General features: G+C 39.3%; 1 protein-coding gene and 1 long non-coding RNA gene across 2 annotated transcripts in view; both read left to right on the forward strand.

Annotated features, from left to right (window-relative positions):
• Positions 1-22,290, forward strand: part of Vinc (vinculin) — a 61,245-nt gene that overhangs the window by 25,815 nt on the left and 13,140 nt on the right. Inside the window, exons 2-14 of the mRNA XM_073089845.1 lie at positions 4,575-4,682; positions 5,061-5,206; positions 10,884-10,989; positions 14,349-14,450; positions 15,022-15,154; positions 15,911-15,992; positions 16,105-16,222; positions 16,791-16,912; positions 18,429-18,495; positions 19,112-19,221; positions 19,953-20,055; positions 20,961-21,097; positions 21,774-21,904. Coding sequence (XP_072945946.1) covers positions 4,575-4,682; positions 5,061-5,206; positions 10,884-10,989; positions 14,349-14,450; positions 15,022-15,154; positions 15,911-15,992; positions 16,105-16,222; positions 16,791-16,912; positions 18,429-18,495; positions 19,112-19,221; positions 19,953-20,055; positions 20,961-21,097; positions 21,774-21,904 — 1,465 coding nt within the window. The remainder of the gene's footprint in view (positions 1-4,574; positions 4,683-5,060; positions 5,207-10,883; positions 10,990-14,348; positions 14,451-15,021; positions 15,155-15,910; positions 15,993-16,104; positions 16,223-16,790; positions 16,913-18,428; positions 18,496-19,111; positions 19,222-19,952; positions 20,056-20,960; positions 21,098-21,773; positions 21,905-22,290) is intronic.
• LOC140754758 (uncharacterized) lies at positions 11,996-12,800 on the forward strand. The gene is made up of 3 exons (XR_012103699.1): positions 11,996-12,106; positions 12,263-12,405; positions 12,697-12,800. It is a non-coding gene; the product is annotated as an uncharacterized LOC140754758 (long non-coding RNA).

Genomic DNA, 22,290 nt, shown 5'->3' on the forward strand with positions numbered 1-22,290 from the left:
ATTATCTCCTCATAAATACATTAGTAAATATTACTCACTCCTAACAAGAAAATGTACCCAGTTTTGAGAATTGAAATAGTTGCACAAAAAAGTTTTGCCACGTCTCCGAATATTTGAAATAATTATTTATTTATTATGTAAATTACGCAGTATTAGTTATTTATTCGTAAATTTTCTCTAAAAATGTTTTTATTTGTCAAGAATTCAAAAAAAGAACTTACTAATAAGCCGTTTTTGGCTTCATTCAATTTCAAGGCGGCGAAGTATCTTTACTAATCTATGTCCTCATATGTAATCATAACAAATCCTTCCACCAAAACGCAGAACTGCTTCACGCTATAAATTGGTTTGGTGGTGGTGGTAGTGGTACCTCATATGTCTCATTCTTTCGCACGTCATACAACCCAAATGGCTTAACGGATTTTAACATTTGAGGTGTCGTCGGATTTGTGCAAATTGTGAGATCGACCGTAGGCTTTAGTTTTAAGCACACATGCTTTTGTTTTTATAAGTATTGCTAGTCTATTTACATATAATTATTTGCTTCCTAATAACACACGATGGTAAAGATAGTATTTTTTCAATTCTTAAGCTTTTACAACAATAGAAAATCTCATACAAGTGTCTTCTTTGTAACGAACGCAATCGCCCTGATTAGCATTGTGTACATACTTTATGTATACGACGCCAAAGAAATTGAAATGTTTCAGTATTTTGTTTGAGAGACCAACTTTATTGAGGTTCCGTACCCAAAAGAGTAATATCGAAACCCTGTTTCTAAGTTTCCGCTGTCTCTTCATTTGTCAAAGAGCCTTACCCCTTGAATCGTAATGGACGAACATATACAAAAACTTTAATGTGTACTTAACAACTAACACTTTAAATAAAAATCGGTAAAAATAAAAGGTGGTCCCCCCTAGAAGTATTATTCTAGTAGTAGTAGTAGTAGTAGTAAACCGGTATTATTCGTACTGAACCGTAAAAGAAAGACAATTTATCATAATACATTTATGTATTACTATGTCTGCGATAACACGAAATTGAGTTCTAATAAAAAAAAATAGTGGTACGGAACCCTCGAAGTGAGAGTTCGACTCATGCCCTCTGCACGGTAGACCAATTTTGTGATCATAGCTCCGGTGCTCGTCAGTAAATTTCTCCAATGACATTTAGCTGACATTAAGCTACTGGTGACCTACAAATCGTAAGCTTTATAGACATTCATTCCAAATACTGGCAGTAGAAAGTCCTCGTCAACTTATTAGGTACATTATTACGCCAAAGATTCTGGTTGACTTGTGAAGCAATTAAATTTCTTCTTCGGCTTATGTTTTTACGCCCTTTTTAAAATACAGAGGAATCAAGTGAAAATGGGTTCATATGCTAGTACTTAAGCAGTTTCTGTTGCCTATGGACATATGTAATTAATTTAAGAATAGATTAGAATACAACCTGAGTTCAATCACAGATGAGGACATACTGAGGACAAAGTTGGAACATCTCTTCCTTACCCTCCCTAAACCAAAACACAGTGGTGCTTACCAATGAGGCAGAAATGAGTGTGAAACGAATCGAACCCAAGACCTTTTAAACAGTACATTAGGTGCGCTACTGTTGCACCTAGAGAACCTTGGAAAGTTATCAGTCTCTTCATAATAGCGTTAAATTTGGTACACAACTTATCTAATTACAATGTATTGACCGCAAACATAATTAACACTTATAACGAGATGAAGTATAGCTAGTAGCAAACTTAACTTACGATAATGCATATTATGTGTAGTATCCTATATCTAAAAAAAATTTTCTCTTTGTATTACCGCGGGCAAGAGTAAATATTTTTGTTACAGTCATTCGTTAGTTCGTTTTAGATTCGGGATTATTTATTATATTTTAACGATCCACTATAATATAAGGACAACAAAGATAAAGGATGAATTTGAAGTTGTAGAACATTTTGAGGTTCGACTCCGCCATACATTTCTGTCACATAACAACAGTGTTAAATGCTGCTATGTTCTGGTTTGAAGGGCGTGATAAGGGAGATATACTTTTCACAGGCGTTTTAGCCTTGTCCTCAGGGGTAGAGGCGCATCTGTGGCCGACGTCAGGTAGGAATATTTAATCCTATGTAGGGTTGATTACAGATGTCAATGGGCGGCAGTCACTTACCATCACGTGGACTGCATGCTCGTCTGCTACTCCTATATTATAAAAAACGTGCTTTGGAAGAACCGCTATGGATACAGGATTTTTCTATTACTCCAGATAGAAGTAATAGAACAATCCTGTACTTTCCCTTTCTAAGTAGTAAAGTTCTACTACTCTATAAAATGAATGAAAACGAAACGTAACAAAAAATGCTATGAATGAACGAAGCCTCGTTCCAAATAGTTGCGCGCGCGCACCTTATATGGCGGACGGCGCCCGCGCACCGGCCCGCTTACGTAATACGATCGGTTTGGTCACACGGATAAGTAACAGATAAGGTACTAGAGGTATTCTTACTTAATTATCTGGATAGCAACGCATCTGTTTACTTTATATGTGAATAGCTGTGTTCCATGGTTGTACGCGTTTCTATTGTAACACATAACTCTAACAATAAAAAAAAAATAATAGACCTCCCTTATGTATGATATTCCGTGCTTCAGAGAGCTGAACCTGGGTTTCCAGCTCCAATTTTTTTACCTAATCCTAAAGTCGTCCTCAATAAATAATCTTTCTGACACTTTAATAGATTAGTGCGTTCATTCAAACTTTTCTAACATTAAACTTACTTTTGACGACCCGCGTGGCGGAGCAGCCACCATACTGGTCTGACGCGCAAAGGGTCCCGGGTTCGATCCCCGGCCAGACAGATATCTAAATGATGAATTTAGATTTCTGTTTCTGGGTCTGGGTGTTTGTGTATTGGTCTATGTGTGTGTCCATGGCATCCACGACACAGGGAATCCTAGTGTGGGGCTGTGAGTGTAGAAAGCGTTTTTTTTTTTTTTTTTTCAAACTTTTCATTATACTTTTGAAACTTTTCATATATTTATTGGTGTTGCTTGATTTTAATTGACTTGTGTCAATGGGCTTCTGTCAACTTAACTGAGAAGGTTTTAGACCATACCTTAGCAAGTAAGCCGAGCGCGAATGGATAACATCACATAGGTAATTTTGTAAACTCTGTAAAATAAATCTGACAACCATAGGTTACGTCGTACTGATTTTTAAAAATCAAAGAAAGAGTCATCGAATGACTTAAAACTTAAGAGATCAAAATTAATACCACTAGGCTTTGTTTTTTTTTTTTTTTTAATTTATTTAATTATTTATTGTATCACCTCTAAGATTGTGATACAAAAGGGGCAAAGTTAATGTCTGATTGCATTCTCTACCAGTAACTCTGCAGAAAATTGACTTAGGTTTTAATAATTAGGTCTATCTAGACCTTTGTGTTCCTGATCTCGGAGCTATGACATCAGCACTCAAACGGTGCGGATATTGTCGTGTTATCTCGCGTCCTGCTAAAGTGCACGTCTCGTGTGCTAGATAACGCATTTCGTCATTTTCTTCTGCTGTTTTTCCATAAGAAGTTGTATTGTGTATATATATATAGACAGTTTGTTTGTTTCTTATTACCTTTGACCCTTAATGACATTATTTTTATATAGGAAAGTAAGAGGCTACTGCCACTAATATCAACCCCAGATAAGATTAGATATTCCTATCGGAGGTCGGCCACAATTGTGCCGCTACCCCCGAGGACTAAGCTGGAATGCCTCAGAAAAGAATATGTCCCTTACCACATCCTTCAAACCAGTCACAACATTGCTTAACACCGCTGTTATTAGGTAGAAATAGGTGAAGCAGTGGTGCCGCTAGAGTCGAACCATAGAGGATTCAACTACCTCCCTTGTATTACCAGGGATGTTATCGTGTGCATATATGGGATGTTAATTTGTGTCTTATCACCTTTGACCCTTAATGACAGTTTGCGCTTTCACTGTTGATTATAGCCGATAAGCTATAATTAAGGCTTCAAATTGTTTAACTTTGTCTTCAAATGTATATGACTCACACTAAATTTGTTCTGCAATTATAAACAAATTAATTTTATCTCTATTACGTTTATACCTCCTGATGTTTCATAATATGAACAGTTTGGTCTATTTTGAACCATCATAGTATAAGTATATGATATTTTCTTTCGTGGATAGATACTTGAGAGGATCATGCTCGTTAAAATAGTATGTATAACTTTATTTTTTTAATGTAACAACAGATAGTGTCGTGTCCACTTATACGCCATGCGCTTTTCGGTTAAATCCTAATCCTAACTAATATAAATGCGAAAGTTGTGTGATTTTTACGGTTTCACGCCTTAAGTACTAAACCGATTGACATGAAATTTTGTAGACACGTTATCGGGGTCCAGAAAATGACAACTTTTATCCCGAGAAAAAATACTGTTCCCGAGGTATAGATAAAAACAACTATTGTCATAGGCATCTGTCGGCAAGTGCAGCCGCAGATAAAAGCTAGTAACATTTATAAATTTGTACAAATATTTGTTTTTGTTTCAGGTGTCTCGGCTGGTGATACTCCACGAAGAGGCGGAAGATGGCAACGCCATGCCTGATCTGGCGCGGCCCGTCCAGGCCGTGTCGCTTGCCGTCAACAATCTTGTCAAGGTAACTTACATAACCAAAAGATACATTCGAAAATTGTAATAATTGTATAGAGCAATGATTAAATTTTAATAATTGTATTTATCGTGTCACTGAACTTGGCTCGACGAATTCAGACAACAGAAAAACTTACAAAAAATATGACGTAGGCTGCGGCGAACCCTACCGAGGTGACACTAAGCTTTGGGTTCGATCCCCCATCAGTAAAACTTTTAAACGGTGAATTTAAATTTCTGTTTTCAGTCCGGGTGTTTGTGAGAGACACGATCTAGGGAGTCATAGTAGAATTACGAAGAGCTGTACTTGTGATAAGCGTCACAATATATTTTTTTACAAGCAATCAGAAGACAAACGGAAATTATTAAAATTATATGTTCCCAGGTGGGCCATGAGACAATCGAGTCGTCAGAAGACGCGGTCCTCAGAGCCGACATGCCAGGAGCTCTGCGAAGGGTGGAAGGCGCGGCCACGCTACTCCAGCAGGCGTCGGACATGCTGCGAGCCGATCCTTACTCGGGACCTGCGAGGTATACCTTTGATCTTCTTTTGTTTTGGTATTAGTAGGAAACTTCTTTGTGGTTGTGCTATTATGACGTCAGATGTCAAACTAACAGAGCTAATGACAGCTATCCGCTACATACTACCCGCGCACAAAGGCAGACGTCACTCAATTTTCTTCCTGCCGTCGGCGAGTGCGGAAGTGTAAAGCTCATGCAAGGGAATAATATCTCCCGGTGTGAGAGGACGATAATCGTTTAAATACTACAGAATTTAACAATAACAAACACAGAACACTGGGTAACACGCATATGATTACAATAGTTATATCTGTCGTAATGTCTGAATTTTGGGATTAACGGTTGACGATTAACCTCAGGCTACTCTGTAAATCCTCTATGTTTCTGCACTCATCTTCACATTAGGATTTTGTGTGTTTTGGGGTATACTCACAAATACATGAAAATTGCATCTTTTTATAATCATTATATTATTATTGGTAATCAAACCCCATAGATAACGTGTCATTACTGCGTCTCGAGTCAGGTCGACCCGAGACATGCATCTTTGATTTTTTAAAATTGCAAATAAAGATGATTATTATTATTATATATTTTTTGTATTTAAACATTTTTTTTGGTAAAACTACTCAATTTCGCGGGCTTTTGGCCAAACGAATATTGAGGTGAATAGAAAAATTACGCGTCTATTGACAGAAATTTTCTTACAATCCTGCATGTATTTAAAATAGCTGCTTTTTGAATAGTTAGAAATGTGAGTGGATGAATTTGTATGGCTTTTAAACTACTATGTAAGGTTTTGGGGACGACACCGGTGGAAGAAATAATGATAGGGATGGTTCTAACTGTGTTTACTTTCCACTGTGTTTTGAGTTCTATTGTAAGGTCGGTGTATTTTGTGAGTTTCTCAGTGTAGGTAGTTTGCATGTTGTGAGTGTTAGGAATGGCTATATCTATTAAGTATACTATTTTGTTTTCTTTATCGTGTAGTGTAATGTCAGGTCTATTGTAATGTATAGTTTTATCCGTGATTATTGTCCGATCCCAGTATAACTTAATTTTAGGAGATTCGAGAATTACTTGAGGTATGTATTTATAGTAGCTGTTTTTTTCCGGGATCAGTTTATATTTATATGCTAAATATTGATGTATTATGGCAGCGACCTGATCATGCCTATGCTTATAGTCTGTTTGTACAATAGATCTACAAGCTCCTGTAATATGCTGGATGGTTTCGCTGCTAGAGTGACAATGTCGGCAATGATCGGTTACTAATGATTTGTCCCTAATAATGTGTTTCCTGTAATTTCTTGTGTCTATAACCTGATCTTGTATTGCGATCATGAACCCTTCCGTTTCCGGAAAGAGTTCACCTCGTCTCAACCATGCGTTCGATGCATGTTTATCAACGATAGGGTTATTTAAATCTGTAAGATGTCGCCCGTGAAGTGACTTTTGCAACCATGTGTCTACTTTGTGTTGAGTGGTGACGGTTGTGAAATTAATGGAGCTGTCTTTGAGTCTAAGTGGTGTATATTTGTTATCTGCCTGTACTATTGCCTGATGAATTAGTGAATCACGAGCTTTATTGTGAAAATATGTGCGTAATGATGTTAGTTGTCTATTATGTAGGTTTTGTATATCAATTAAACTTCTTCCTCCTTCTTGTCTTGGAAGTGTTAATCTCTGGATGCAAGCTCGGGGATGGTGTTTTCTATATTTTGTCATTGTAGTGTTTATAATTCGCTGTAGTTTTTGTATGTCTGTTCGTGTCCATTGTATAATTCCAAACGAGTAGGTAAGTATCGATATTGCGTATGTATTTATTGCTTTTATTGTATTACGGGCATTTAGTTGGGTGTTGAGTATTTTGTGCAATCTAGTCTTAAAGTGTTCAGTTAATGCTTTAGTTTGTTTTTGGTGAATTTGACGAGATTGTTGGTATCCTAAATATTTATATCCATTTATTTGGTCGATAGGGTCTATTAAATTATGTGTATCGAGTGAGTACGAGTTGTCTTCTATAACACCTCTCTTTACGGATTGCATTTTGCATTTATCTATGCCGAATTGCATACATATATCTTGTGAAAATGATTGTGTAATATTTGTTAAACTATTGATTTCATTTAGGGTGCTGCCATATAATTTTATATCATCCATATATATTAAGTGCGATATTTTTTGTTGTTTATTATTATCATATTTTATTTTAAAACCTTTTTTACTATTGTTTAAAAGTCTTGATAATGGATTGAGTGCGAGGCAAAACCAAAGAGGGCTCAAAGAGTCTCCTTGAAATATTCCCCTGTTTATTGATAATAATTCAGATTCTATGTTTCCTGCACTGCTGTGTAACTTAAGTTGTGTTTTCCAATTCCTCATTGCTGATTTTAGAAAATGTATAATTGTTGGGTGTATATTATAGTGTTTCAGAATGTATAGCAACCATGAATGTGGTATGGAATCAAAGGCTTTTTGAAAATCTATATACATGGTGTATATACTTCTTTTCTTCTCACAAGCCTGTTTTGATATAACAGCATCGATGGTAAGCTGTTCCTTGCATCCTTGGCTGTTTTTGCGACAACCTTTTTGCTCTTCAGCTAATATATTGTTTTGTTCTGCATGGATATATATGATTTCACTTATACATGATGTTATGATTTTATAAATATTTTGTAAACAGGTAATTGGACGGTACTTTGCAGGGTTTATGGTATCAGTCGGGTCTTTAGGAAGCATATATGTGATACCGTGTGTAACATAATGAGGAAGTGTGTTAGGTGATTTGATAAAGTTGTTTATATGTGTATGCAAAAGAACGTGCGTACAAGTGAACTTCTTGTACCAATAATTATGGATTTTGTCAGACCCGGTTGCCTTCCAATTATGAGACCTAGCTATAACTCGTTTTAATAAATCTATGTCGATATTTTCAAAAGGCATTTCCGGCAAATCTGTTAAACTGTCCTTATCTTTTTGGATCCAACTAGCCTCTTTGTGTTCCTGTGATTTGGACCAGATATTTGACCAAAAGTCAGTTAAAGTATTCTTTGAGGGTAGAGGAAGTGTAGTGGCAGATATATTGTTTGTGTTTTGTGTAAGAGTTCTGTAAAACATTTTTTCATTATTATGGAAAAGCTTGTTCTGAGTTTTTCTCAAAGTTGTTTTTTTATATCTACGTAATCGACTAGATAATGCATTAAGTTTTTGCTTTAGAGTATCTAGGAAGTGTGATAGTTGTGTATTCGGTTGTTCGTGCTGTGAATGTAATTTGTATTTACGTTTTATTTCCTCTACCTTTCTTTGTAATCCTACTACGTATTCCGTTATTGTATTCTGTTAATCTTCCTATTTCTGCTCTAAGTTTTCCTATCCTTTTTTCTAAAACTACCTGCCACCTAGGTTTTTGTTTGTTATAATGAATGTCTGTTTGTATATCTCTAATTTTGGTTCCATTATATTTAACAGCTGCATACGCTGCACAATATATAACTAGTTGTAATGTTTCAAAATCTGTTTCGTTATTTATTATATTTGGTATTAAAGTTTTGTTTAAATACTGTACTGCACTAGTAAGTCTTTTGGTAATTTTTTGTTTGGGCAATGAGGGTCTTAATGTGGGCTCTGAATTTTTAAATACTTTTAACGCTTCTGAAAAATATTCCTGAATTTGATTTTGTGTATGCGATGTTATTTGTATTTCTTCCTCTTCGTGTTCTAGTATTTGTATTGTCTGAATGTCTTGTGTGTTATTTTCGTGGGTTAAGGATTCTGTATGAATGTGTGAATATGTTAAATTTGTAGAAATATTTTGTTTATGAAGTTTTAATGATACTTCTTGCCGTATCTGGTCTATTTTTGTTTCCGGCAACATTTTGTTGTAGATTATTACTCTTCTTTGGTCTGCAATGCGTTGTTCTGTAAGGTGTGATAGATGTGGGAAGTGTTCAATGAATTTATCAAAAAGTTTTTTCCTATATGTTGTTAAATTTGTTTCTAACTCTGTGACTTCGTAATAGGTTTGGATAATTACTTCGTTCATCTCAGTTGTCCATATCATTCTTCTCTTATTTGTTACATCTGTTTGCGGGTTAAGTACATTAGTTTGTGTTTCGGGTAGATGATTCGTTTTTTGTATATTTAATTTAATTTCTTCTCTAATATTATCTAATAACTGTTGTGAAAGTAGTTTGTTTCTTATTATTGCCCTTCTTTGGTCGCCTACTCTTTGTTTCGATACATCCATATGTGGGAATTTTTTGCAGAATTGGGAATAAAGCTCATCCAAATAACCTCTAGTACAAGTTTCTATTTGTGTGATTTCTAAATATGTACGCCAGATGAAAATATTCATTTCATTGCTCCATTTCTTTCTGGCACGTTTGCTGTCAGTAATGGGTGGAGGATTTTCGGCATATGCCTCCTGCACAACATTATCCGACAGATATGAATTATTGTTTGATGGGGATGTAACACTATCAACTGAATATGACTCTCCCGAAGATGTGGGTGAAGAGGTGATATCGATTGAAGGTATGGGTGATGACGTATGAAAGTTGTTGAATGAATTATCGACTACAACAGCGCGCGACCGGGTAGTCATATGCGAAGCCTTGCCCCCCCCAGAGTACGTGGGGCTGCCCGAGCTAGATGGCCCGGGGCGGGATTCTCCCTCTTGGGTACCCGCCTGGGGTAATTTCCTACTTCTTAAGTGCATCGCATATTTTATGAATACTAGAGCTCCGTTGGTCATTGGCTGATAGCAGCTAAGTGCTGCCAATGTCCGCCCCTCACGTGGCAACAGGTGGTCGTGCCGGACGTGGAGTTAGGTTTATGAGGGGCTTATTATTATTATTATTATAAAGATATCATATCGTATGTGATCTACCAATCTACACAACTTCACTTGGACAACGCAATGGACTATGGCCTTACCACCACTCTGAGAGGAGACCCGTGGTGCCTAATAGTGGGACAATAGTGGGATAACGACGAAAGAAGATAATTGAGGAAGTTGCACACACTAACATAAACACGGCCTGTCACTCAAGCAGGCACGCTCAAACTTATTTATAGAGTTGAGTCGTGTCAGTCAGATATTTTTATCTTGTGTTGTTAATACTATTGGCATAGCTACTGTTGTGGGATGGACTGTTCGGAGTTTGTTGATTGAGTTTTAGTATCTACGAATGAGGTTTACGATGTTTTGTGTACCTACTACTTTGTTTTTTATATTTATAATAGTTTTATTTGTCATTGGTCTTGAAGTGGTTTCAGGGCAAAATGGATCACCTTGACTAACCCTTTTAGAACCGAAAATGTCCGTTATGGTTAGATCAAATAGAGGAAAGGCTTCCTTTAACAAAATATTGTTTAACACAAAAATCCAGACGAAAGACTTTCCTCCTTGCTATAAAAAACAGAAGGAAAGCAGCGTAAAGGACTAGGCTAGTTACGCTTGACAGCTTTCATCATGACTGCGTCGAGACTAAACCTTGAATAAAATAATAAGAATACTAAACAATTATGCAAAACTGAAGCATCATTATACTTACTCATATTTTCTTCAGCTACAAAACCTTGATTCACGGTATCCGGTCACATGTACATTGTTTTTTTCCATATTAGCTAGAACCACAATTTTTTTTTTAATTCGATGATATGCTATCTTTGTTTACAGGAAAAAGTTGATAGAAGGCTCCAGAGGCATTCTCCAAGGCACATCAGCTCTGCTGTTGTGTTTCGACGAGTCCGAAGTCAGGAAAATTGTCAAAGAATGCAAGAAGGTATGAACACATACTAAGGGCCGTATTAATAGATGGATCTCAATATCAATCTTAAGTTCGTATCAACTGAGTCGCTCTTAAGTTGCGATCAGCGACTTGAGAGCGTCGCTAATTAATAAATGAGTATCAAGTGCGTATCATTTGATACCGGTCTCAAGAGAAGCATCTCATTCGAAACAGTAGAACAGATTAAAAATATTTTTTAAAATGACAGCTATGAATGAATGACAGTTGAACATTACAATCACGTCATGCAGCGTTTCGGTTCCGCTCCTTTGCTAATGCAATAAAATGTTTAATGTAGTGAAATATCTCATTAAATATATTTATAAAAATGACAAATCCTTTTTAAATCGTATACTAAATAAAAAGTAAATGATTTCACGTGCAATATTTTTCTGAAAAAAGTATTACGAGTTCGATTTCAGATACTGTTACTGTGAACAAAACGCGTCGCGTCATTAGTTTGTTTACTTTTGTTCCATTGTTATTTGTTATGAGTTGGTTGTGAAGTGCGAATTATTTAGCTGTATTTACATTAGTTGGACTGTTTTATTATGGAAATGAATAAGAAACACATATTTAGGGAAGTTGAAAAAACGTTTTCATATAATAGTGTAGTGGAGTGTATTAAAATTGACGGATATTGTTCGCAACAGAAGAACTCTGCATGGTATAAAATTGCTAGTGAATATAATGCCAGCTCCCACATACCCCGTCAAGTAAGTACTTATCTATTTTTCATGTTTATCAATAACCTTAAACCAAATAATAATAATTATTTATTTCATGAATATAATAATCGTTTATTTTAATTCAGTATCGTCAGCTGCCTAAATTGGGTAAAAAACCTGTAGTATAGGTTAACTTCCCTACAGAGCTACTATACTCTTATTAATTTAGAATGAACAGAAACTTATACATACAAATGACTTGTATTTGATAAAAATGGCATGATTTTATATTTATGATAATGTTGTAGGATACGAGTAAACAACTAATGCGGTGTCAAATGGAGGCGGCCCTTCTACCAGTGACGCAGAAATGAATCCAGATGTATCGTAGCTGACTCCAGGGCTCCTTGTTAGTGCTGATGATGATTCCGACACTGTATCAGGTATGTATTTTAAATGTTTTAAAAGTTACTCTACATATCTAACTATTTGAAGTACTGCATCTACATATCTAAATATAGTTAGCTATGCGTTAGTTAATGTTATACAATAATTAGTAATATTTCAGACTGCATTACTAATATTATTTTTTATTTTAGAAATGACTGTTACGCCGCGCCTAATGATACACAAGAAAAGGAGAAAGTTATAATCAAGCCTAGCACTCCACCCTGTTCACCATCTTTGCATCCGCCTGCTGCCTCAATGTTAGAAAAAAAAGAAAAGCTTTTGATTTTATTAGGTATTAGCTGTAATTTACTTATAACATTATTATTATATTCAATAAAAACAGAGAAGATACAATAGGTATATATTTTAAAACCTATATTTGGTATTATAATTTAGAGTTACATTTTAAGTAATAATAAATTTCCTATTTAATATAAAAGATTATATTATAAGGAATTTCATTTTATTTTTTTTAGAACTATATTATGAATTAAAGCTACATTTGGAATAATAGAATTTAATAAGTTTCCTATTTTATATAATTAGGTTATATTATAAAGTATTTCTGGTTTTTCTCTTTCAGGTAAAGCTGAGTAATTTAAAATTTAAATCTACTTTGAAAAGGAACTATTTTTTATAATTGTAATACTAGAAACAGTTTTGTGTAATATATTGTTTATAAAATTATATTTGTATTATTTTTGACACATACCAGCCTTACCTTACACATTTGGTTAAACTTTGTATGTATTGAATAATAAGATATACAAAAAAATACATTACAGAAATATACTCTAAGAGTTTAAATATATTTTGAAGGTGGTAGAACCCTTTGTGGTTCGACTCAGGCGGCACCACCGCCACCCCTATGTCTACCTAATAACAGCGGTGTTAGGCGCTGCTGTGTTCCGGTTTGAAGGGTGTGGTAAGGGAGACAGACTTTTTCGAGTCGTTCCAGCTTAGTCCTCAGGGGTAGCGGCGCATCTGTGGCCGACCTCAGGTAGGAATATTTAATCCTATCTGGGGTTGATTACAGATGTCCATGGGCGGCAGTAGCCACTTACCATCAGGTGGACTGCATGCTCGTCTGCTACTCTTATATTATAAAAAAATATATATATTAATTACAATTGCAATCTTAATTAAATCAACCAAACCTGGTTAAAACGTGAGAAAGAATAAAAAATAAAATAATTTCATTACAATTAATTAAAAAAAATCCATTCAATTAAAAAAAATACAACATAAAAATTTAAATCCTAATAGTTGAATCAAGATATAAATTAATATAAAATTGAGTGATACTGTGAAAGAGAAGTGTAAATAGAATCTATACCTTTTTTGAAATTTATTTATAGGCATTTAAAAAGGATTTTGAGCGTCCCTTAAATAAATTTTCGGTAACCGAGAATTAAAGCGATCATCGATATTATCGTAATCATTCATAATAATCGTAATAATCTATTTCGTCTAAAATATTTTCAAAATCCATTTCTCGCCGATACGTAAACGTCGACTCAAGTCAAGGTCCGACTACACTCAGCAAATACCATCTCAGAACGCATCTCAAGAGGCTACGTGAGACGTGAGTTTCATTTATTAATTAGCGAATGCGATGACAAATCTCAAGTGAGAGCGCGTTTAATGTTTGACACTTAAGTTTTGTTTATTAATACGATAACGAACTTAAGATGGCACTTGAGTTAGATCTCAAACTTGAGATCTGTTTATTAATACGGCCCTAAGAGTGAGAACTCACGAGGCATTTTTCTACCACCTCCGATATTTTGCTTTTTAAAGGCAAACTAGCGTTTATCTACATTTTCCTAGCATATTGCACATGTCATCATTGCGCGTCTAACCGAGTCCTTACGCGTAGCCGGAAGAAAAACGCTCAGTGTGTTCTAAGCCTAATGATTAAGTTGTAGAATACTGGAGGGGATACTTCGTGCATGGAAAGTGAAAGTGGGGGTTGATTATTGACAGTTATTCTGTCTGTCCCGCCGTTTCTGCACTTGTGTATGTGTTTATTGTAGTATGGTTTTGTAGCGACTTCCCGCTACTCGTAAAGATATGGCGTCACGAATATTCTGAATCACGCTTTCGAAGTTTTCTAAACATCTTGTACATATACAAGCTCCGAACTGAGACTGTCCCGGGCATGATCACCTAGCCCAGCGGGGAGACCTCTATTTTTCAAAATTTATTAACTCATGTAATGTCCTTTCTTAACAGGTGCTAGATTACTTGGGCGTGGCGGAGGTCATCGACACAATGGAGGATTTGGTACAGTTCCTGAGGGACATATCGCCGGCGTTGTCCAGGGCCGCAAGGGAGGTGAGTCCTACTTACTATTGTATGGCGTGGGGTGAATTGTAATTATTATAAAACACAAATGGAGCATCGGTAGTAAATGTTATTTATGAATAGATATAATAGAGTATCCTCATTTATATAAATAAAGCCTAAATGTTATTATTTTTAAATATAGAACGAGCAAACGAGTGTGTAGTCCATCTGATGATAAGTGTTATCTTTATACAGTTAACAGTACTTAAAGTCAACTACAAAGGTGTTGCCATTTCTGAGCTATAAGGGTGGCGGGGGGTATGTAAGGGGGGCATATGGAAATGCCTTTCAGACATTTACTGACTATCCCGGGGTTAGTGGGGCATCTCTCTGTGGCTGACGTCAGGTAGAAATCTCACCTGGGGCTGATTACAGATCTCTATGGGATAAATCACGTAACGCCTCACCAACAGGTGGTCGGCATGCTCGTCTGCTGCTCCTCTATTATAAAGACCTTTTAAAGCGGAGCCATTTATTTTTTCTTTAAAGTAAATTTTCATTTCGGTCGCTAGGTCGCGATTAGTGTTTTTTGAATATAATTTCTAATTTCGCTCGCTAGGTGGCGGCTCGAGCGGCCGAGCTGACGCACCCGCCGCACGCGGAGACGCTGGCGCGCTGCCTCGACAGCGTCAAGCGGCTCGCGCCCGTGCTCATCTGCTCCATGAAGATATACATACACATACTCACCGAGGGTCAGTGTGGCTGTGTGCGTGTGTGTGTGTGTATGTGACTGTGTGTGTGTGTGTGTGCGTGTGTGTGCGTGCGTGCTGGCCAAGCGCAACAATATCAAATGTGTCGTTATGTATTCAAGCAACAGATATAAATCAATAATGTCGTCTTGTTTGAAACGATCATGCAAAAAATATGCGCATTACAAATTAATTATCACTTGCTTTAACTATGAAGAAAAATATTTTTAAGAAACCTGCATACGAAAGATTTAAAAATAGCGCAAAGATATGTGGTCTACCAATTCGCGCTTGGCCAGCGCGGTGAACTATGGCCTAATCCTTCTCATTCTCTTTGAAGGTGGTAGAACCCTTTGTGGTTCGACTCCGCCGGCACCACCGCCACATCTATTTCTACCTAATAACAGCAGTGTTAGGCGGTGCTGTGTTTTGAAGGGTGTGGTAAGGGAGACATACTTTTCCGAGGCGTTCCAGCTTAGTCCTCAGAGGTAGCGGCGCATCTGTGGCCGACCTCAGGTAGTAATATCTAATCCTATTTGGGGTTGATTACACATATACATGGGCAGCAGTAGCTACTTACCATCAGGTGGACTGCATGCTCGTCTGCTACTCCTATATTATAAAAAAAAAAACAATCGGAAGAGACCCATGCTCAGCTCTGACAGAAATGTGCTGTCGATGGATGATGAATGTAAAATTATGTACACAATAAAATTTTATGTAATACATGAGACAATTAAATAATGTTCATTATTTCAGGTGGTAAGGGTATAGAGGATGCCGCAGAAAACAGGAACTACTTGGCCCAACGGATGGCTGATGAGATTCATGAGATTATTAGGCGAGTTTTCTCGATTTTTTTGAACATTACTTTGTATACATATTAATTCACTGAGAATAGTAAATAGTATATTTAAAACATATTAAATGTGATATGTATAATTATTTCACAGGGTTCTTCAACTCACATCGTATGTGGAGGACGGTGGGGAGAAAGACAACATTGCGGTCTTGAAAGCGTTGCAAAGCGTCATACACACCAAAATGGGCATGGCACATGAATTTCTCAATGTGAGTGTACTTGTATTGAATTGTTCGAGGTTGATTTTACGAAAAGCGGAAAAATATACGACAACATATTTTATTGGAGTCACCTATGATCACTTATGTGATCATGTGCCAGGTGACCACAGTCAAATTATGACTGGAATATGGCCACCCAAGTGATCAAAGTGGAATAAACAGAATTTCAGGCCTCTAATTTTTCAAAGTACCCTTTGGATACGGAACCCTAAAAGTAAAAAAAAATGAGGTTCTGTTTGTAAGAATTATCCAATAGAAACCGCACCAAATTTCTAATCCGCTCTGAATATAGAAACGAGTCGCGTCACAATAGCAAATTGTAGATATTAGCGGGACGAAGACAGCGCGAGACCCTCCGTTGCACGTTCTTGCCCGCGGGTTACATACATAGCTGCGTTAGTGTGCCCTTACTGTTGCTACGGAGTATATGCTTGTAGTTGTGTTCGCGCGCTTCGTCTATTTTACTACACCTACTCTCAACAAGGGAATCAGAGCGGACTAGAAGGTTTTTGCGAACTATAACACCAATTTCATTGATATCGTGTACCGTGCGCAGGACCCGTCAGCGCAGCGCAACAGCGCAGGCGAGCGCGCTCTCCGCGCCGTGCTGACGTCAGCGCAGCGCGCCGCCGAGCACCTGCCGCCCGCGCACGCGGACGCCGTGCGCCGCACCGCCAGGTAACTACACTGTGGCAGCACCCGCTGCGGCTACACTGTGCTCCGCCACACTACCAGCGCGCCGTGCTGACGTCAGCGCAGCGCGCCGCCGAGCACCTGCCGCCCGCGCACGCGGACGCCGTGCGCCGCACCGCCAGGTAACTACACTGTGGCAGCACCCGCTGCGGCTACACTGTGCTCCGCCACACTAACAGCGCGCCGTGCTGACGTCAGCGCAGCGCGCCGCCGAGCACCTGCCGCCCGCGCACGCGGACGCCGTGCGCCGCACCGCCAGGTAACTACACTGTGGCAGCACCCGCTGCGGCTACACTGTGCTCCGCCACACTACCAGCGCGCCGTGCTGACGTCAGCGCAGCGCGCCGCCGAGCACCTGCCGCCCGCGCACGCGGACGCCGTGCGCCGCACCGCCAGGTAACTACACTGTGGCAGCACCCGCTGCGGCTACACTGTGCTCCGCCACACTAACAGCGCGCCGTGCTGACGTCAGCGCAGCGCGCCGCCGAGCACCTGCCGCCCGCGCACGCGGACGCCGTGCGCCGCACCGCCAGGTAACTACACTGTGGCAGCACCCGCTGCGGCTACACTGTGCTCCGCCACACTACCAGCGCGCCGTGCTGACGTCAGCGCAGCGCGCCGCCGAGCACCTGCCGCCCGCGCACGCGGACGCCGTGCGCCGCACCGCCAGGTAACTACACTGTGGCAGCACCCGCTGCGGCTACACTGTGCTCCGCCACACTACCAGCGCGCCGTGCTGACGTCAGCGCAGCGCGCCGCCGAGCACCTGCCGCCCGCGCACGCGGACGCCGTGCGCCGCACCGCCAGGTAACTACACTGTGGCAGCACCGCTGCGGCTACACTGTGCTCCGCCACACTACCAGCGCGCCGTGCTGACGTCAGCGCAGCTGTGGCAGAACCCGCTGTGGCTACAACCATCGTTATAGTAGAACACGCTGTGGCTCCATTGTGGATGAACCACGGCCACAGCTTGAACCCGCTGTTGCTCCACTTTGGAGGCAACACCGTCATACTATTGTGGTTCCACTATGTAAGCACCACCGCCATAGTAGAACACGCTGTGGTTTCACGGTATAAGCACCACAGACATATTAGAATCCGCAGTGGTTCCACCATGGAAGCACCACCGCCATACCTACATCTACACAATAACAGCAATGTAAAACGCTGATGTGTTCTGGTTTGAAGGGTGTGGTAAGAGAGAAATACTTTTCCGAAGTGTTCCAGCTTAATTCTCAGCAGCTCATCTGTGGCAGACCTCACATAGGAATCTCTAATCCTATCTGGGGTAATTACAGATGTCCATGGGTGACAGTAGTCACTTACCATCAGGTGGACTGCATGCTCATCTTCTACTCCTATGTTATAAAAAAACAGCTGTGGACGCAACACGGACACACCGTTGTCTACCTTGTGTAACGATCTCATCACACTATATATTTTTATTCATGTTTTATATAACTATTTATTATGATATAATAAGAAACAAAATTATTTTCAGATCGGGCGGTATCAACGCAGATCTTTTGTGCGACGAGCGACAGATAGGTCACGGAAGGGAGCCTAAGGTAAGACCTGCATTTATACATTATATCTGTAGATAAAGTAAAAAACCCGACTGCTTATAAATAATTAACTAAAAATGGAAGTAATGTAGCTTATGTTACTTCCACACTTGGACGAATCCGACGACACCTCATATGTTACGGTTCGTTAATCCGTTTGGGATGTAGGGTGCGCCAAATAATGACACATACCTACATACAGCACTACACTGCGAAGGTGGTAGATCCCTTTGTGGTTCGACTCCGGCGGCACCACCGCCACACCTATTTCTACCTAATAGCAGCAGTGTTAAGCGCTGCTGTGTTCAGGTTTGAAGTGTGTGGTAAGGGAGACAGACTTTTCCGAGGCGTTCGCGCTTAGTCCTCAGGGGTAGCGGCGCATCTGTGGCCGATCTCAGGTAGGAATATCTTATCTTATCTGGGGTTGATTACAGATGTCCATGGGCGGCAGTAGCCACTTACCATCATGTGACCTGCATGCTCGTCTGCTACTCTTACATTATAAAAAAAAAAAAAAAAAACAGGATCGAAAGATATTACCCTCTGCAAACGGGTAAAAATTTTACATATGTTTTCCGTTCTCAACGAAATTACCAAGTAAATATTATATTTTTTCCAGGCACAAAACTTAGCATCGGAACTGCGCACTCAAATCAACGAGGTGGACTCCATCGTGAATGAAGGTGTGCGGGCGGCGGAGAAGCAGGGTGATAAGACCATCCAGGCGAGGTTAGTATTTGGTAACGCTCAGACATTGGGTTGTTAAAAAAGTTGTTATTGGGAGTTAAGTAGGGAAGGGAGAGAGGATTTAAATTATTAATATTCAATTAGAAAAATTTAAGCAGGATTAACAAGTAGGTAAGCAGACCCTTGTAACGACCCCCTTTTTTTTTGGTGACGTGGGGGAAACCTTCAAAAGGTACCCGACGCCATGGGAGTGACGCCGGGTTATGTGGGATTTTTACCGCACTAAAACCCCCCCGGTGGCCGTCCTCAGCGTTTGGTGGAGAACTCCGAGATCTCCAACGGAACACAACCGGAGTCCGCCTAACGCGATGCCCTTCTATCGGGCTCTGCCCTGGGGGGAGCAATTAAACGACCCCTAAGAGAGTTAAAATATACTATTATAAATTCGTTGTATGTTTTCTTTCAATATGAACACGTTATGAAGCAGTTTTGAAAATTTGTCTACTAAGAATCCTTACAACATTTTTATGTCAATTATACAAGGTAAATTATTCAAGTGGGCCTTCATGGCCAAATCCAAAGCTATAAAAAATACTGAAAGGAGTTGCGAGACCGATTTTGATGAAAATTAAAAATGCATCTTTTTTTTTTAATTTTTTTACCTAAGCGGGAATCGAATAATATTTTATCAAAGTCATGTACATCACAAAATATTTGACATGTAAACAAATTTTTTTTTATTTCTAATTACTTATAAAACATATACATTTTAGGTTAGAAACGGCTCACAAATGGTTGTTGCATCCGGCGTCCGACCCCGCGACAAGGGTTGAAGGGCAGAAGGCGATCAACAGCATCGTCTCGCAGGGACAGAGGGTAAGGGTTACGTTCACATAACCTTTATATGCCAAGGAAATCAAAAAGATTTAAAAAATTATTTGAATTTTGCTTCGTAAGAAATTTAAAATATGTAGATGTCAGTAATAATAAGTACAGCTCTAGCTTTCAAAGTTATGTGCATGTTAGAATTATCACTTGCTTAAACGGTGAAGGAAAACATCGTGAAGAAACCTACATATCAGCGTGATTTATATAAAAAAAACTTAAATATATGTTCAGTCTACCAATATGCACTTAGCCAGCGCGGTGGACTATAGCCTAAAGCTTCTCATTCTTAGAGACCCATGTCCACAAACGGTTCCACTTGTGATGATTATATGTACAATGGGTTGGTGATGATTATATGTATAGATCAGTGGATAATGTTAATCACTACGTGCCAGTGTGTTCGATTTCCACGGGCACAAATGACCTCTTACCGACCTGTAGACTGCACTCTCGTTTACTCCTTATAAGAAAGATATATCGATATTATTTGATTAATAGTTTTTGTCTGCGGCTTCGCCCGCGTTTAAATATAATACACTAACATACATAAAACTGAAAATTCGTACCTTTAACTGTGCTAAAGATCATCACTTGATCAAATGCATAGTTTACGATTCAATCCTTACTAATATCGATTAAAATAATCGATGTTTTGGGTCCAAAAGATCGATTCTCCGATTAATCGATCTTAGATCGTCATCCCTAGTTCCCGTGGGATTTCCGGGATAAAAACTATCCTATGTCCTTTCTCGGGTCTCAGACTATCTTTGTACAAAATACACTTTGTACAAAGTACAGTGGTTTAGGCGTGAAGAAGACACAACCAGACAGACAAACAGAGTTATGAGTTATGAGTTTTGTATTTATAATATTAGTAAGGATGTTAATTTCAGATCGCCGACGGTCTGCAAGGGCGCGAGAAGGCGGAGATAATGCAGCTGTGTTCGGACGTACAGCGTTTGTCCGACAAGTTGGCCGATCTGTGTATGAGCGGCCGCGGTGACACCGAAGAGGCGAGAGCTATCACGAGGTGATTATTTCCGTACTAGGCGTAAAGGTGGTAGAACCCGTTGTGGTTTGACTCCGGCGGCACCACCGCCACACCTGTTTCTGTCTTATAACAGCAGTGTTAAGCGCTGCTGTGGTCTGGTTTGAAGGGTGTGGTAAGGGAGACATACATTTCCGAGGCTTTCCAGCTTAGTCCTCAGGGGTAGCGGCGCATTTGTAGCCAACCTTGGCTTGGAATCTAATCTGTTTAGAGGTTGGTTATAGGTATCCATGGGGGATAGAAGCCACTTACCACCAGATGGACCCCACGTTCTTTTACTACCATACAATAAAATATACAGGGTGAGTCTAATGATGCACTTTTGGTTTTTATCAAAATCCGCCAAATTACGCCATACATCATTTTTGCCAATTCTTGTAGTTTCCGATTTAGCCCTAAAAGCCTATTTGAAAACTTCACCCTATATATCATATACGAAGAAATGAATTTTATGGTGATCTGACACCGTCTATCCGCAAGTCAGTCTCGCATATGCCATTCCTTAAGCCCGCTCCACATTCTCGCGAGAACGCGGGAAAAGCGCGAGAAACGAGAATGAGGAGCCGATACGAATCGGGTTTTTCTCGCGTTCTTGCGAGATTCTCGCAAGGTTCTCGCGAGAATGTGGGCTTTAAGCAGTCCATCTACCTGTCACCAGGGAGCTGACAGACAAGCTGCACGAGCTGAAGCGCGGCATGGAGCGCGCGGTGGTCAACCGCGTGGTGGAGGACTTCATCGACGTAGCGGCGCCGTTGAGGCACTTCACTGACGCTGTTAACATGCCTGAAGGTAAGATAGACATGATGAGGGTGCTAAAAAAATTAAGAATAAATTATTTAAATAAGAACAATGTATTGAATGGATTCTCAAAAGTGATCCAGTTTTAATATAAACTTTAAAATTTATTATGTTTTCAATAATATGTATAAAAGTATAGAATACTCCAGTGGGTCATCTTATCTGAAACGCTAATCGGGGTGAATGACGTCATTTTTCTGGCACTGTCACACATCACTGTGTTGCTTGAACTTTTTTTATAGGATGACGTAGTGTGACGTCATCTGCGGACGCCATGACACCCGCGAGCGCTATCGCGCTGAAATCAAAATCGATATAAAAAGTATCTATAGTGTGTTATTGTGTGTATTCGTGTCTGTTGTTGTTGAATGTCCTAC

The sequence above is a fragment of the Epargyreus clarus genome, unplaced genomic scaffold, assembly GCF_041222505.1.
Source record: "Epargyreus clarus isolate Ecla_fem2 unplaced genomic scaffold, WU_Ecla_fem_2.2 ptg000031l, whole genome shotgun sequence".
In the NCBI taxonomy this organism is placed as follows: domain Eukaryota; kingdom Metazoa; phylum Arthropoda; class Insecta; order Lepidoptera; family Hesperiidae; genus Epargyreus; species Epargyreus clarus.